At 34.8% G+C, this 18,739-nt stretch overlaps 1 protein-coding gene across 9 annotated transcripts in view; it reads left to right on the top strand.

Moving 5' to 3' along the window:
* DNM1L (dynamin 1 like) overlaps positions 1-18,739 on the top strand; it is a 62,722-nt gene that overhangs the window by 11,926 nt on the left and 32,057 nt on the right. For 4 of the 9 annotated variants that reach the window (XM_037845065.1, XM_037845064.1, XM_037845061.1 and 1 more), the window contains exons 2-5: positions 12,177-12,324; positions 15,757-15,795; positions 17,280-17,326; positions 17,742-17,813. In XM_037845065.1, coding sequence (XP_037700993.1) covers positions 12,177-12,324; positions 15,757-15,795; positions 17,280-17,326; positions 17,742-17,813 — 306 coding nt within the window. Of the gene's footprint in view, positions 1-12,176; positions 12,325-15,756; positions 15,796-17,279; positions 17,327-17,741; positions 17,814-18,056; positions 18,080-18,739 lie in introns of those variants that run through there. The other 5 variants (XM_037845063.1, XM_037845062.1, XM_037845068.1 and 2 more) reach the window with 2 other exon arrangements.

Genomic DNA, 18,739 nt, shown 5'->3' with positions numbered 1-18,739 from the left:
CTCTTTGTTGGGAGGTTTCTGATGACTCATTGAATCTTTATTTGTAATTGGTCTGTTGAGACCTTTTATTTCTTCTAGAGTCATTGTAGGTTTTTTATGTCTTTCTAGGGATTTGTCCATTTCATCTAAAATTTCTAATTTGTTGGCCTACAGTTGTTCAAAACATCCTCTTATGATCCTTTTTTATTGATGTGGGATCAGTAGTTATGTCCCACCTCTCATGTCTGATTTTACTTAATTGCATCTTTCTCTTTTTTCTTTGTCAGCCTAGCTAAGTGTTGTCAATTTTATTGATCTTTTTAAAGAACCAGCTTTTGATTTGCTAAATTCTGTTATTTTAAATTCTCAATTTCAATTATTTCTGCTCTAATTGTTATTTATTTCCTTTTACATGCTTTGGGATTAGTTTGCTTTTCCTTTCCTAGTTCCTTCAGATGTGCAGTTAGATCTTTAATTTTTGCTCTTTCTTCCTTTTTTCATGTAACAGTTTAGGGTTATAAGTTTCCCTCAGCACTGTGTTTGCTGCATTCTATAAGTTTTTTTTTTTAATTCAGTTTTATTGAGATATATTCACATACCGTACAGTCATCCACAGTGTACAGTCATTCACAGTATCATCATATAGTTGTGCATTCGTCACCACGGTCAATTTTTGAACATTTTCATTACTCCAAAAATAAATAAATAAATAAAATAAAAACAAGAATAAAAATACAAGTTAAAAAGAACACCCATAACATCCCATCCTCTCAATCCCCCCTTATTACTCATTTAATTTTGTCCCCATTTTTTTACTCACTGTCCATAAGCTGGATAAAAGGAGTATGAGCCTCAAGGTTTTCACAATTACACAGTCACACCAGCTAAGCTATAGTTATACAATCATTTTCAAGAATTAAGGCTACTGAGTTGCAGTACAACAGTTTCAGGTATTTCCTTCTAGCTATTCTAATACACTAAAAACTAGAAAGGGATATCTATATAACACATAAGAATAACCTCCAGAATGACCTCTCACCTCCATTTGAAATCTCTCAGCTCTGAAACTTAATTTTGTTTAATTTCTCTTCACCCTTTTGGTCCAGAAGGCTTTCTCAATCCCACGATGTTAGGTCCAGGCTCATCTCCAGGAGTCACATCCCACATTGCCAGGGAGATTTACACTCCTGGGAGTCATGTCCCTCATAGAGGGGAGGGCAGTGAGTTTACCTCAGAGTTGGCTCAGAGAGAGAAGCCACACATGAGCAACAAAAGAGGTTCTCTGGGGGTGACTGTTAAGCACAATTATAAGTAGGCTTATCCTCTACCTTTGCAATAACAGGCTTCATTAGGGCAAGTGCCAAGATCACAGTTTCGGCCTTCTGAATTTGTGGTTCCCAATGCTTGTGATAATATCAGTAATTCCCCAGGTGGGGAAGTTTAATATTTCCACATTATCTCCCAGTCCCTCAAGAGGGCTTTGCAAATACATTTTTATTTTCTGCCCAAATTACTCTGGGATGTATCGGGGCTTCACACTAACCTTTACAAACCATCCAGGTTTCACTCCCTATTCAAAGTTCTATGTAATTATGGTGTTTGAATAAACCAGTCATACAAGTTAAGTTATATAGTGTGCTACAGAAAATACAGATTTTCACCAAATAACCATCTCTTTCCTTGGTCTACACAGAAGTTGAAGTTTTAAATCACTAGCAATATCATCCTTTACCCTTTATTCTGATTTGCCTTAGTCCTAACCACTTTTTAGATCTACTTCATTCATATCTGTAATTGAAGTTTGGGCTCTTTTTTAGTTTTTCTAACAGTTGCTGTATGGGTAATACTGGCATTCATAGCTGCTGAACTCTAGCTCTGAGTCTCAGGTGATACACAGATACCTGAAGTTCCAGAGACCGACCAAGTTATATACAAAGTGCTCAGCATCTCAGACTTTAGAGTTAACAGTTACAACTCCGGAATACATATGACTGCTGTAAAAGCTTACAGTCTAGGGACCTTTACAATAAGCTTTCCCCTGCTAACCTGTGCTCTAAGATTATATTCTCAGAGTTTGCACATTATAGTTAATCCGTTGTTCTGGTTTGCTAATGCTGCCAGAATGCAAAACACCAGAGATGGATTGGTTTTTATAAATGAGGGTTTATTTGGTTACAAAGTTACAGTCTTAAGGCTGTAAAGTGTCCAAGGTGACACATCAGCAATCAGGTACCATCACTGGAGGATGGCCAATTGTGTCCGGAAAACCTCTGCTAGCTGGGAAGGCATGTGGCTGGTGTCTGCTCCAAAGTTCTGGGTTCAAAATGGCTTTCTCCCAGGATGTTCCTCTGTAGGCTGCAGTTCCTCCAAAATGTCACTCTCAGTTGCTCTTGGGGCATTTGTCCTCTCTTAGCTTCTCTGGAGCAAAAGTCTGCTTTCAACTGCCATCTTCAAACTGTCTCTCATCTGCAGCTACTGTCTCAGCTTCGAAGTGTCCCTCTTGGCTGTAGCAAGCTTGCTTCTTCTGTCTGAGCTTATATAGTGCTCCAGTAATTTAATTCAGACCAACTCTGAATGGGTGGAGCAACACCTCCATGGAAACTATCCAATCAGAGTCATCACCCACAGTTGGGTGGGTCACATCTCCATGGAAACACTCAAAGAATTACAATCTAATCAACAACAATATATCTGCCTACACAAGATTACATCAAAGATAATGGTGTTTTGGGGGACATAATAAATTCAAACTGGCACATCCATATTAGTGAGGCATTATAATGTTTTTCTTTTTGTTACTGGCTTATTTCACTCAATATTCTGTCCTCAAGGTCCATTACCTAGTTGCATACCTCACAACTTCATTACTTCTTGCCGCCTAAGGAGACGCTAAGCCTATTTATAATTGTGCCTAAGAGTCACCCCCAGTCAACCTCTTTTGTTGCTCAGATGTGGCCTCTTTGATTCAGCATTTGTAGGGTCCTTCGGTCTCTACTGTGCTTCAGAGTTCTAAACAAGCGGGATTTTTCCTTTTATTCTCTAAATTTCTGGGTAGATATTTTCAGAGGATGTCTTATGTTGCCATGTTAATGACATCACCCCAAAATATATTTCTTAAATAATAAGACTTGAAAGTCGAGGTGACTCCTCAATCCACACAGAATGGATGCTGTGTTAGCAGGCATGAAAACAAACATTCATCTTGTCGTATATTTCCATCACAGCTCTTGGGTGGCCAGGTGCATTGTCAATGAGTAATCATGTTTTGAAAGAAATCTCTTTTTCTGAGTAGTGGTTCTCAACAATGGGCTTAAAATATTCAGTCCACCATGTTATAAACAGATGTGCTGTCACCCAGGCTTTGTTTTTCCATTTATAGAGCCTGGGCAGAGTAGATTTTGCATAATTCTCAGGGGTTCTAGGATTTTCAAAATGGTATGTTGAAGCTTTGGCTTTGACTTAAAGTTACCAGATGCATTAGCCCCTAACAAGAGAGTCAACCCGTCCTCTCAAACTTTGAAGCAAGGCATTGACGTCTCTCTAGTTATGAAAATCCTAGATGGCATTTTCTCCCAAGAGAAGGGTGTTTCATCTACATTGTGTTATAGAGATTGCTTTCCTTAAACCTCCCAAACCAGCCTTTGTTATCTTCACACTTTTCTTGTGCAGCTTCCTCAACTCTCAGCTTTCATAGAATGGAAGAGAGCTAGGGCAAAGTCTTTGGCTTAAGGCAATGTTGTGGCTGGTTTGATCTTCCATCCAGATTACTAAGATTTTCTCCATATCAGCAATAAGACTATTTTGCTTCCTTATCATTCTTGTATTCAGTGAGGTAGCACTTTTAATTTCCTTCAAGAACTTCTTTGCATTCACAACTTAGCTTGCTATTTGGCAAAGAGGCCTAGCTTTCATCCTATCTCAGGTTTTGATACGCCTTTCTCACTAAGCTTAATCATTTCTAGCTTTTGATTTAAAGTGAGAGACATGTGACTCTTTCTTTAACTTGAACACTTAAAGGCCATTGTAGGGTTATTAGTTGGCCTAATTTCAATATTGTTGTGTGTTAGGGAATATGGAGGCCCAAGGAGTGAGAGAGACAGTGGAATGGCTGGTTAGTGATTAAGTCAGAACACACAAAACATTTATCAATTAAGTTAGCTGTCTTATATTGGCACAGTTTGTGGCACCCCAATTACAATAGTAACATTAAAGATCACAGATCACTGTAACAGATATAATAATAATGAAAAAGTTTGAAATATTGTGAGAATTATCAAAATGTGACACAGAGACATGAAGTGAGCACATGCTGTTGGAAATATGGCTTGATGTGGGGTCACTACAAACCTTCAATTTGTAAAAAATGCAGTATCTGTTTATCACAATAGAATGAGGTATTCCTGTACTCATGTTTTCTTCTAAGAGCTTTATAATTTCAGCTCTTACTTTTTGGTCTGTGATCCGCTTTGGGTTAATTTTTGTATATGGTGTGAGGTAGGTGTCTAAATTCATTCTTTGGTAGATAGAGATACTATTGTCTCAGTAACAATTACTGAAAAGACTATCTGGAATTGCTTCTTGTGTATGGTTTAAGATATGGATAAAATAGTTTTTCTATATAGATCTGTTGTGCAAGCCTTATTAATGCTTCTTTTCCTCACTGGTATGCAGTCTACTTCTTTCATATTTCTAGTTTTATGTGTTTGTGGGTATGTTTCTAGGCTCTTTATTGTATATGAGTTTCATAAATTATCTATATGGGACATACTATACATATTCTCCCTGCCTCCTCTACCACTATCACCATAGTCCAAGCCACCTTCGCTGCTTTGGTTAATGCAGAAACTTCTTTAGTGGTCTCCTTATTACTCTTGTTCTACAGTCTGCTTTTCTCACATCAGCCAGAGTGATGCTTTTAAAACATAAATCAGTTTCACCTTTTGGCCTGATACCCTCCAATGGCTTTTATCTCGCTTAGAATAAAATTCAGTGTCCTTATAATGGCTTATATCATCTAGCTCCTGGCAACTTCTCTGACCTCATTTCCTAGTCTCTTCTCCTTTGACCATTCCACCCCAGCTATACTAATTTACTCTTCCTCAAACCACCAAGCACTCTTACATCTCAAGGCTTTGTACTTACTGTTTTCTCTTCCTGGAATGCTTTTCTTCCAAATAACCACATAGCTCAAATCATCACTTCATTTACTCCCTTAATGTATGTTTGTGTATGCGTTTATCTGTCAGTGTCTCATAGATCTTACAGTTTAGTACCTATTCAATAATTATTTCATTATGAGAAACCTTTCCAGACTACCGTCACAGTAAATACCTGTTTGTTTTATACTTATGTCCTTATTTGTTTGTTTCTGTTTCCTCTAGAATATAAACTCCGTGAGAGCAGGACCTCTGTTTTGTTTTTTGTTGTATCTTAAGTGCATAGAACCAGCCCTGTCAAATAATTTTTTGAAGTATGAATAAATAAACAGAAAGAAAGGATGCTTTCTGGTTAAAGAGCAACTTCTGTCAGAAGTTTTAAATAGCATGTTCTCTTCCCTTGTTGCAATATATGCACTTTATTTGTGGTTGAGGACTCACAGTGGTAGAATTTGATAATCTTAGTTTATTTCTCTTTTCTTACTGAGAGAAAGGGAGAAAATTACCACTTCATTAATTAAAAACCTCAATAGTTCTATGGTGGGTACCAGTGAGCCTTTTGGCTCATAAATAATAATTTGAACAATGGTTTCCTATGACAGTATTGTTTTAGGTATCTCATTGCTAAAACAAATACCATGAAGTGAGTTGGCTTAAAAAATGAGAGTTTATTGGCTCAGAGTTTTGAGGCTAGAAGCAGTCCAAGTCGAGGCATCATCATTCTGGGGCTGCCTGCTGGTGATCTAGGACTGGTTGTCAGTGATCCTGGGCCCTTGGCTCCTCTATCATATAGCAATGCCGATGGCAGCCTCTCCTTGCCTCTCCCTTCTCTTTTGGGTTCTGTTAACTTCCAGCTTCTTGCTTCCTGTGACTTTCTCTCTGTGTTTGAATTTCATCCTGCTTATAAAGGACTCCAGTAATAGGTTAAGACCCATTCTGACTGAGGTGGTCTATACCTTAAAGGCCCTACTTACAGTGGGTTCACACCCACAGGAATGGATTGAGTTTAAGAACATGTTTTTTTGGGGGTTCATAGCTCCAAATCATCAACAACAACAACAAAAACTAATAAAACTTGAAGTTTTATGCAGTTGTTAGGAAAGTTTATTAAGTTATATAACACAAGGAGAAATGACAGTTCGGATCTAATATTCTAATGTGGGTGGGGTAACAGTATGCTGAAGTCTTGATAAAGAAATGAGAAGAAGTTATTGATTGTTTTAAATTATAGATGGTGAAAGAGAAATTTAGGTTCAAATATGATTAGAAATCTAAGCATTTTGTACTTTAGTACCAACAGAATACAGTTATGTTGTAGAACTTTGAAATCACTGGAAGATAAATATGGGCAAAGGTTCATTCAATTCAGGAAAATTGAGGAAATAAAAAGGAAATAAAATAACTTGTATAAGACTAAACATTAATCTCAGTATTTCTAAGTGGGCTAAATTTCCATTTTAGGGGTTCTGGGAAGTGATAATTTTTTTAAAACTCTGTATGAGCAAAAAACAAAGCAAATAGGATAGGGAAGCTAAAAATCTATGCAAACATTGACAACAAAATCAGTTGATCTTGTTTCACAACAGACTCCCAAATACCAGCAGGTTGGGGACAAACCACCAGTAGCTCTAAGGTTTATATTTATTATTATGTGTGTAGGAAGAAGCAGAAGGAAGCAATGGAATAGCTGATGGATCCGAGAATCCAAAAGTAGTCAGAGGTACTCAGTGGAAAGCTTGGAGAACCAGTTTAAGAAAACCAGCTGAAACTGGAATTGGTTTTTCACACAGTGATAATGAGTGAGTGAAAAAAAAGTCTGTTGTAAAGTCTGAAGGGTCTCTATCCTATTCATGAAGTTCGTAAAACTAACCAACTAAAGCTCTTTTCTAGGACCAAGCCTCACAATGAGAAAGGAACTGCTGAGAATATAATTGACTAGATAAGAAACAAAGTAATAAAAAGAAGGTCCAGATAAAAGTGGTGAAGAGGAGCAGTACCACATTATCTCAGAATGCAAGGAACTATATTTTAGAATATTATGTGAAAACAAGTGGGAGCTTGAGAGTGTGAAGTTAGAATAGCTATTCTGTGCCAGGCCTCCTTCTAAAAGTTGAGGAAAACTAACTGTATTTAAAAATCAGCAATTGAAATGACTGTGGTCAAATCCCATACAAAGTTTTTTAAGGGGGAAAAAAAAGAGACTTAAGCATAGCATCCCTACAGACAATGAAAGCACACCAGAAAGACATACTCACAAAACAGATAAATGGATGAGACATTGAGACAAAAGACAGGATAAAAGACATTAAGGAAATGATACAAGATACTTTAAAAAAAAGTTTGTATAAGAAAAACTAAAAATAGTTTGTAACATCCCAAAGTAATTTGGGAGGAGAATAAAAATATATATTTGGGGCCCCCCTGAGGAGCTGGGGGAGAATGTGGCAGTATTGGACTTCCTCACCTGGATTGTTGCTGATGTTCTCACAAACATTGGGGACTGACTGCTTGACATGCTGAGCCTGCTGTCTTGAGGCTTGCCCCTATGAAGCTTATTACTGCAAAGGAGAAGCTAAAACTGCTTATAATTGGTGCCTAAGAGTCTCCCCCGAGTGCCTCTTTGTTGCTCAGATGTGCCCCCCCACCCCAACTAAGCCACCTTGGCAGGTGATCTCACTGCCCACCCCACCCCCCCACCCCAAGTGGGACCTGACTCCCAGGGGTGTAAATCTCCCTGGCAATGCAGGATATGACTCCCGGGGATGAATCTGGACCCGGCATCATGGGATTGAGAACATCTTCTTGACCAAAAGGGGGGTGCGAAATGAAACGAAATAAAGCTTCAGTGGCTGAGAGATTTCAGATGGAGTCGAGAAATCACTCTGGTGGACATTCTTATACACCATATAGATAACAGTTTTTAGGTTTTAATGTATTGGGATAGCTAGAAGTAAATACCTGCAACTATCAGACTCCAACCCGGTAGCCCTGACTCTTGAAGAGAATTGTATAACAATGTAGATTACAAGGGGTGACAGTGTGATTGTGAAAACCTTGTGGATTGCATTCCGTTTATCCAGTGTATGGATGGATGAGTAGAAAAATGGAGACAAAAACTAAATGAAAAATAGGGTGGGATGGGGGGATGATTTGGGTGTTCTTTTTTATTTTTATTTTATACTCTTACTCTGATTCTTTCTGGTATAAGGAAAATGTTCAAAAATAGATTGGTGTGATGAATGCACAACTATATGATGGTACTGTGAACAGTTGATTGTACACCATGGATGACTGTATGGTATCTGAATATATCTCAATAAAACTGAATAAAGAAATAGGTTGTAGAACTCAGTAAAGTATTAGAAATAAAAGATATTTTAGGAATGAAGATAAATTAGAAGGAAAATGAAAGCAAATAAACAGATAATACCTTAAGAGACAAAGATATTAAAAAGGAGAAAAACTTTAAAAATCAAAAAGAAATTACGAAACAAGTTAACAGAATTTGATAGAAACTAACATATTGAAAATAGACAAAGAAGGTCCAAAACATATGTATAATAGGGGTCCCCAAAGAAGACAACGATAGCAAGGAGACAGAATAAATACTAAAAACTACAATTTACAAGTCTACTTAATTAAAAACAGATTTGAAACTGTATTTTGAAAGTGTTCTAGTTTGCTAATGCTGCCAGAATGCAAAACACCAGAAATGGATTGGCTTTTATAAAGGGGCTTTATTTGGTTACACAGTTACAGTCTTAAGGCCATAAAGTGTCCAAGGTAACACATCAGCAATTGGGTACCTTCACTGGAGGATGGCCAGTTGTGTCTGGAAAACTTCTGTTAGCTGGGAAGGCACGTGGCTGGTGTCTGCTCCAAAGTTCTGGTTTCAAAATGGCTTTCTCCCAGAACGTCCCTCTCTAGGCTGCAGTTCCTCAAAAATGTCACTCTTAGTTGCACTTGATATTTGTCCTCTCTTAGCTTCTCTGGAGCAAGAGTCTGCTTTCAACGGCCGTCTTCAAACTGTCTCTCATCTGCAGCTCCTGTGCATTCTTCAAAGTGTCCCTCTTGGCTGTAGCTCCTCTTTAAAATGTCACTCTTAGCTGCATTGAGTTCCTTCTGTTTGTCAGCTCATTTATATGGCTCTACTGATCAAGGCCCACCCTGAATGGGTGGGGCCATGCGTCTATGGAAATTATCCAATTAGAGTCATCATCCATAGTTGGGTGGGGCATATCTCCATGGAAACACTCAAAGAATCACAATCTAATCAAAACTGATACATCTGCCCATACAAGATTACATTAAAGATAATGGCGTTTGGGGGGACATAATACATTCAAACCAGCACAGAGAGTATACCATATACTTGAGAACACTGACAGAAAAACATACTAAGATGCAGTCTATTAAGATTATTAATCTTTAAAGGCAAAAATCCCTTCAGGCATGCAGGGAAAACTCAAAGTCCTATGTAAGGAAAGGAAAATCAGATGATAATCATGCTTTTCAGTTGCAACACTAAGAGAATACAGTGGAATTCCATACTGAAGGAAAGAAAGTATGAGCCAAAGATTTTTATATATAGCCAAATTAATTTTCAAGCATTAAAGTCACAAACTATTATCAGTATCCTAGAATTCAAGGAATATTGTTCCTATTGATCCTTCTTGAGGAAGCTACTAAAGAGCAAAGTTCAAAGAACCAAAATGACTAGAGAGACATTAAGGTAAGGATTGGTAGTGAACATTACACATAAACTTAAAGAACTAAGACTAAATGAGAGCGAAAAGGGAGAAAATATGGTCTATAGGGTAGGGAGGAGAACAGGGAGATCATGCAAAACATTTTTTAAACTATTCTCAACAATCATATTTGTGGTCGTAGTATTGGTATTCTTTGAAGACTTGCTTGTAATGTGAAATAAAAAGCAAATAAGTATGTATTATTCTGATTTTGTCACCAACTGTGTCTTTGAGAACCAGGATTCTGGAAGGAAGAAAATACAGATGACTCCACTGAGGGATGTATGTGTATGTATGGGGGGTAAGGGAGAGTAGTGGTGGTCGAGATAGAGAAATAAGCTAGCCAGTCAACTTAAGGAATCTTTAAAAAGAAGAATAAATATTAAACCCCCAAAGTAAAGTCTAGGAAGAAGAAATTAATATTAAAAGAAATGAAAAAGCAAAATCAATAAAAGACAGATTTGACCAATAAAAAGAACATTAGGACAAAATACTAAGAATAAGAAAAATTTCTAAGAATATTATAAGCAGTTACTCTATAAATTTGAAAACCTTCAACAGTTAAATGATTTTTTTAGACAGACAGCTTTTATCAAATATATAAGGACCAGGAAATTTCCATGTTGTTTAAATTATTTCAGCACAGGGAAAAAAATAAGATGGAAAACATTCTACTTGATTTGATAACAGTAAACTTGGATACTCAAACATAGCAGCACCAAAAGGTAGTAGTCCAGTTTCATAGATGTGCCACATAATCTTCAATTTTGACCTTCCAGATCCACTCAGTACTCCTGCTCACCACCCTAGAGGGAAGTCTTTCTGGGCAATGTGATTCGGCTCCTATGCCCTTTAGCTCCTAACTGGATTTGGCAGTGGGAAGCTCTGGCAGGGAATTGGAGGGAGAAGACTGACCTCTGGGTGTTTATTCCCTTGGCTCCCTCGCAGCAAGCAGGTGCCTTGGGCTGCCTCTGTCTCTCTTCTGAGAATCCTGGTCCCTCCTTTAGGGCCTATGGGTGACAGTTTCTGTGCTGTTACCAGCCTGGTTTACTACATTATTCCTTGTGGTGCCCCTAAATTTCACCTACAGCTTTGTAAATAGTTTCCATGTAGTTAAACCCTTCTTGAATTAACCGAATTTAAGTGTGTTGTCTGCCTCTCATAGATACTGTCTGATACAACAGATGAATTTAGAGTTTTTGAATCTGTAGAAAAAATATTACGAGTTAGACTACTTTCGACTACCAAGAAAAAAATCTGTATAGATAAATATAGTATACTGCAAAGTTAAGAAAAACAAAATTCAGAAACATTTTAAATGTATAATCTAGACTAGAGTTTTAAATATCATTTGATTATCTACTGTATATTAGTAGTAGTATATCAATGTTAAATTTCCTAATCACCTTCAAATTGTGATCAGGAAATTTATGGTTATATAGAAGTATGCTCTTATTCTTTGGAGATAGATGCCACAATATTTTGGGTAAAATGTCATGATATCTATAAATAACTCAAGTGGGACAGTAAAGGAAAAAGTACTGTGTAAGCAAATGTGGCAAAGTGGTAACAATTAGAGAATCTATGTAAAGGTATGCAGGTGTTCACTGTTACTTATTCTTGCAGATTTTTTTGTAGCTTTGAAATTTTCAAAATAAATTTTCAGAAAACTTGGGGAGAAATATTTGAAACAAGAACAAAGAAAGAAATACTTTTATTCTGGGAAGGAGTTTCATAAAATAATAAGAAACACATAAAACACCAATACTCGAACAAGCAAATCACTGAAGGAGAAATAAATAAAGCCTTTAAACAAGGATGCTTTACTTCAATAATAAAGGAATGCATATTTAAATGAGCTGTCAGTGTTCATCTATCAAAGTGGCAAAGATAAAGAAAAGCAATACTGCCCAATACTGGGGTGGTTGGGTGGGGAGGAGTTTGGAACAAATTGAACAAAGTCTTTGTAACAAACTGTTGGAGGTATAGTACTGCCCCATTAAATTAAAATATCTATATATTTAAGGCATGATGTTATTATATAGGTTTTGAAAACCTAGTTGGAGGTATCCAGAAGTAGGAAAATTATGGGGTTAGGTTTTATTTTCTCTAGTTTTGGATTTTTTTTTTTAAGAAGTAAAAATCATGAAGTAGAAAATATAATCATTTTTAAGTCTCTCTGCATGAATTTTTCCTTTAACATTGCTTCTTATGCTACTGTTTTCATAGTCTTACTGAATTACAGAAGAATCTTTTAAGAAACTCATATTCTTCATGTATATTCCGTTTTCAGAGCAGTGGAAAGAGCTCAGTGCTGGAAAGTCTAGTGGGGAGGGACCTGCTTCCCAGAGGTACTGGTATTGTCACCCGGAGACCTCTCATTCTGCAGCTGGTTCATGTTTCACCAGAAGATAAACGAAAAACAACAGGAGAAGAAAATGGTAAATTTCAGTATTGGGGTATGAACTGCTTGAAAGCTCTCTTCATTTCTGGGCTCTTCCTAAAGAGAGAATTGATTAGATAATTAGAAATTAGTGTCTGTAGCAAACTCAGAAGTCCTGTGAAAAGAAGTAGTGTGCATCTTTTCTCATGTGTGAAGAGTAATTTTGTTGATTTGAAGGGCCATGAGTTATCATATTGAGAATAATCTCTTTGGTAATTCATCTCCTTACTAAATTGTCATTAATGCTGTTTATATGAATTTTAATGGAGGATCCAGTGAGACACTCGGTAAACAGGATTTAGTTATTTTAAAGAAAAAGTGTCTTTTGTAGTGCTTTTAAGATTCATTTCTAGTGTTTAAAACACCAATTTTTTTTTCAGATTTGTAATTTAAATCATTTAGATTCTAATTGAAAAGATTTTATTTTAAATAAAATTAAATTGACTTTTTTAAATTTAGCGGGGTACCTTTTCCTTTTCTGGTCTTATTTGTCTGCTGTGGAAGGCTAACTGATTCTTTTCCCTTCTAATCTGTTCTTTAGATAGTAAAAAACAAAACAAAACAAAATATTCTTCTATTGCTGAGACTTACCTATATATCACACACTATTGTGATTTTTAAGATATTTTCCTCCATGCTTAGGCATCTGTCTCTAGCTAAACTCTATTAAGGTATCTTTTTAAATTAACCATATGAATAGTAAATATGGAGTATTAAAATAAGGAGATATTCACTGCCTTTTTCTATAGATGGTTCCTTTTTTGGTTAAATTAAAAATATTTTAAGAAATGCTACTTATGTCTATTGCCAGATTTTTATGTTGCTGTTTTAAATATGTATTCTATATTACACATACTTGTATATATTAGTGAGATTTGAAATATCTGAGAGTAATAATATGTGTAATCTTCCTGTTTTGTTCTGTTTGGCTCAGACTTTCTATCTTATTTACAAAAGTCTATAAAACATCTTTAATTATTAAATAACATTTACAATGGAGTACCATGTTTGTTTCTCATCTACAAACAACTGTTTTCAATGCAGTTTCATTCTAGTTATATTCTGATCTTATTCATTTATTATAGAAATTATTGGTGATGGCTTGATTTTTTTTCTTTTAATCATGTTTATGTTGAGGAAAAAGGGAAAAACCCATCATGAGCATATACTATGATTCTAGAAGTTAATCACTGAAGCATGTTAATAAAGTTATAGTTGTTAACAATTAATATTTTTGGATAGATTGCCAGAGGATATGTAGGAGCCTTAATTATACTAGGTAGCTTCTTGGTATATTATTCATCACTTTGCATTTCTGTAATATTTCTTTATTATTGAAATTCTGAACCTCAAATTTGTCATTTTGGACTAACCTGTGGTTCAGCCTCAAATATATAGAATAACACTTTTTAAACTTCATACTCTAACTGATTTTATCAAGCAAATTTAACAAATATCTTAAACTAAGGTTTTAAGAAACTATGGTTTTAGGTCTCTATTAACTTTTTTTCAATTTCATCAGTCACCTTAAAAAGGGCATATGATTTCCTATCTCAGAAAACTTTGCAGATGTGGGTAGTGTTTCCTTAGATAAAACATGGCTTGTAAGAAAAGGGTGTGCATTTCAGATAAAGAATTATATCAACTCTTTGGTATCTCTCTGCTTATACATCAGTCTGTTTTGTTGATGTCTCTTATTGGTGGTTGGTCAGTAAATCTGCATATCTTTACCTATATAGATATATTTTTTTCCAAGCTTAGTGCTTATTTTTTTTATTAAAGAAAAAAAAAAACAAACTTCACTTAAAATGACGACTCAGCTAACCAGAACAGCAAAATAGATTTCACAGATTGTGAGTACTAAATCTGATGTGTCTTATTTTTAGGATAGTTCCTTAGTTTCTCATGAAATCCTTTTTATTCTTGCAATAAGCAGTTCTTGCTTGTCATAAATCATTCTAACACAGAGTAAATTAGAAAGGGAAATAAAGTTATAGTTAGCGAGAAGGATACAAAATACCTGACAGGTGGAAAGGATAAGCAGACAAAAGAAGTTCAAAATACGGAAGAAATCACTGTCTAACCATTTCGTGTAGGGATATACATAGCTTCTGCGGGCTTTGTTATGTAACAGAGGCCTAAGTTACCAATAATTGCTTAATTTTAAGATCCGTGAATTCTAACATGATATGAGTAAGTGTAATACATCTTAGGTATGGGTCCATCAGACTTGGCTAAAATAAAATATTTTAATATTTAAATACTTACACTTATCAGGAAAATTTACTTAACATGAAATCTTTCATTCCTCCAACCATGTAGAATGATTGAGATATCAATATATAGATTTATGGGATTTTGTATACAATTTCTCAGCATGCTCCCCACTTCTGCCAAAGTTAAATTCCTCCTAAAAAAGAAATCAGATTATGTTTTCAAGTGGGATGGTGGTTTAGTTTGAACTTTGAACTCCATGATTATCTTTCATATGTTCCTAAGAAACAAATCAAGCTCTCCTTAGATTTCCTCTAAGAAAAATCCAAAAGTGGCATGCTGACTAAAGAACAAAATTATACTTACTATATATTATATTTCTGAACAGAGGAAATTTTAAAAATTATAATAACAGCATTGTATTGCAGAGAGAAAAGTTTTTGAAGGCAAAAGGACCAAAGCGAAAGGTTTTTGTTTTTGTTTTATACAAATATATATGCTTAATAGAATAATGTCTAAAACTTGGTTGTAATTTGAATTATTAGCCAATTGAGTTTAATTATCTAGTTGTAAAAGGAATTGGGTTGCTCCAAAAAGGCAGTAAAATTACATGTAAGAATTAAAGGGAAAAGGTTGGATTAATCTTTCTGGATAGAGGGCTGTGATATAAGCAGTAGTCTCCCTTTGGATTGACTCCATGAAGGAGAAGAATTACTTTCTGTGTTGTTCTGTTAAATTCAATGTATATTTCAAAGAAATAATCCCTTACTAATAGGGTAAATACTTGCATATACTTATATCTTCTAAGGTTCTGAAATGTGTGTTTAGTATATTTTGTAAATTCTTTTTTTATAAGGCAGTTTATCTTTTCCCATAGGAGGTTATCATTACATATAAAGCAAGTTTTTGAATAGTGGATTAATTTTAATCCATTTGTGTCAGAATTAGGGACCAACAATGACATAATTAATTGCAATGGAAAATTCACTTTCTAAAAATGTCAAAAACAAATAAATTATGGCACACAATATGCTTGGCTTAAATCATTTTTGAGAAAAGTATGATATGCATCCCTTCTAGTTGTAAATTTTGAATAATTGAATGCTTTGAGCATTTGAAACGTCTTCAGGTTTCTGCACATTTGCTTTTTTAACAAGGTTTAAAATTTTAGTGATAAGCACTAAACTTATTTTGTGCTGTTTCTCTTTAACTACAGACCCTGCTACATGGAAAAACTCAAGACACCTTTCTAAAGGTTTTCTTTATCCATTTATTTTTGGCCCTTCTTTTTTATTATGCCTGCATGTGTGCTTATGTACTCTTACAGGCTGTGTGCGTTTTTTTTTCCTTCATTTTTATTTGCCTGTCCACATTGATTTCAGGTTTTAGTGGTTTTTGTTACCTTTTGGCATTGCATTAAAATGCAAGCTTTTTTTTGGTGGTGAATGTAATTTGTTTTATTTTTATTTTTAAAAATATGCTTGTGAATTCAGGCCTCTTTTATATGATAAGGTAAATTAAAGACACCCCTTTTGGTATGTAGTGCTGCCTCTGTGAGTTCTGTTCACATAGATTACTACAGTCCTCCATGAGACTTCTTGGAAGAAGTTACTAAGCCTCAAGAGGTGAGCATTTTACTTGCCAAAAGGATCCAGTTTTATTTACCTTTATTCCACCAAAGAAATGATCCACTCTTTTTTTCAATAAATATTTATCTGAATTTCTTATAGTCATGTTTATTTTGATTTCAGGTGGCTGATACTCATTAGTCAATAAACTTAATAAGAAATTAAAACCTTCTCTGAATTTGTAAAAGCAAAATAGCTTGGGGGGGCGCACATTACCTTTCTCCATCTAAACATTCCTGTCTTCCTTGGGACAGAACAAAATTTGCTGTCCACGTTTTAGACTACTTCATACAGTGCTTATGGTGAATATGTTTTCCTGTCTTTTCAGCAAGTACAGGAGGAACAGACCTATGATTGCAAACTGATGTGTAGAGTGACAACTCCATACAGTGTATATGCCAGGGTTTTGTTTGTTTGTTTTCTCCATTTTATTTCTTGCCCCACCTCCAATTCAAAGGGAAAAAGACAGCCTTAACCTTGGAAAACAATCATCTTGAAAGTGCATATAAAATACAGAGTGCTGCAGATTACCATGACAGCTCTTTCTGTAAAAGAACAACAAATTGGGACCTTATAGGTAACCAGCAGGAAACTAAATTAAAAAAAAAAAAAAAAAAGAAACTGAAAAATTAGCTGATTCTTTCACATGTGGCACATTTTTTACCTTATAAGTGTATATCTATTTATTATATATGTGGTTTGTGTTACTCAGTAGGATTCTTAGTTTTTCTTCATTTAACTATTACTTTGAGTACTTCCATTAGGTAAAATGCTTTGATGTATAAGGTATTTTTTAAAAAGAATATACCTTTCAATATAATATGATTACATGCAAAATATGAAAAGAAGTAAACAATTTAATTAATAAAATCCAGATTCCGAATGACGAGAGAAGGCCTCTAAGCTCCTCTATCTGAAGTTATTCATGATTTTGAAATACTTGGTAAAATTTTTAAAATGTCACAAATATAATTTATAACAGGTCTTAAACCATGTAACTTGTAGTTAATGCCAAGAAAGGAATAAATAACAATTTATTGTGTTTCCTTTTTGAATCCCTAAATAAAGATAATTTCCATAGTTTCCAATAAATGAGTTTTTCTTTTTCCAGGGGTTGAAGCAGAAGAATGGGGTAAATTTCTTCACACCAAAAATAAGGTAATCCCACAATAATAAAATGAAAAAGTAACATGTTGAAAGTAATTTTTTGTATAAGAGGTTGATTTTTAATTTCTTATCATTGGCCATGTGGAATGTTATTTTGAAGCAACTATTACTTGTGAAATAAGTCTTTCTCAGTAAACAACACTTCTAGCCACAATAGTTTATTTGGAAAATACTTCAAATTGAGCCTGATTCTCTCTAATCTGGAGATTCTTAACTGTTGGAGGATAAGGCTGTTTTGAAAAGTTCACAAAAACTATGAATCTTAGTCTCCAAAAAATGTATGCATTAGATTTTGCTTACTAATTCTCTGAAGCAAACACATTGACATCCTTTAAGTTTATAGACCCCCACTTATTAACTTTTGGTCTTATTTTGAATATGGTGTTTGTGTTTCAATGATTTTTAGCTTTACACAGATTTTGATGAAATTCGCCTAGAAATTGAAAATGAAACAGAAAGAATTTCAGGAAACAATAAGGTAGGCATCTTGTTAGAGCTGGAAAGCATAATCATCAGTAAACTTATTATTGAGGGTGGTCTGCATGTAATGTTGTGTGATGGGCATTGTAAATTCATGATCCTGGTCTTTAAATAAAAGGACCTGATGGGAAAAAATGAAGTATTTTCACGAGTATATAAAATTTTGCTTAAAATTCCTTTAATTTGTTTCTTAGAGCTTTTATATACTATCAAATATTTCATTCAGATGCTTATTTTTTGATCCTGACAATCTCACTTCATTATGTAAGTATTCTACTTAACACTGCTATATTAAGCTGTATTTTCCTGTACGATAACTAGTCATTCTGTAACTATACTATGATATATAAGTATTTTGAAGAACTCTTTTTCTTACCTGAATAAGACTAGATTTACTTATGAAAACAGAGAGAAATTAGGTAAGTTTTCTTACTAAAAAATAGGAAGTAATAAGTTAACTGAATTACTTTGTTTTCTAAGACTGTGAGAATTTAAAATAAATTAGATATTAAATACCTTTTATCTTGATAGCAGACACTCACTGCCTCCCCTAAATGCTTCCTTTTCTTTCTTTCCTTTCTTAATTCTGATTATTTTTCTCTCTGTTCATTATTTGTTTTTTACCTCTGTTCTTAAATATTTTGTTTAATCCAGGCTCACTGTGGCAGCTGCAGAGAATCCCACAAGTGAGCCCTAGCCTTGTACTAAAATTTAACACATATTTGTTGAGCCCTTATATCTGTCCTGGGGAGGTTGTTTCCTGACAAAAAAAGCAGTTTTGGAGCCATGTTGTCTTTATGCCTGTTCAGGATATTTGTCCCTGTTTTAGTCATTGATTAAGACTAAGCTTTGTTCATTACTGAATTTTAGGCTGTAACCTTTGAGTTATTGTCACTGCTGCTATTCTTTTCTGAATTTCTAATC

The sequence above is a fragment of the Choloepus didactylus genome, chromosome 8 (genome assembly GCF_015220235.1).
Source record: "Choloepus didactylus isolate mChoDid1 chromosome 8, mChoDid1.pri, whole genome shotgun sequence".
Taxonomy (NCBI): Eukaryota; Metazoa; Chordata; class Mammalia; order Pilosa; family Megalonychidae; genus Choloepus; species Choloepus didactylus.
Note: the sequence above shows the minus strand (reverse complement) of the source record. Positions and strands in the feature narration are given on the sequence as shown.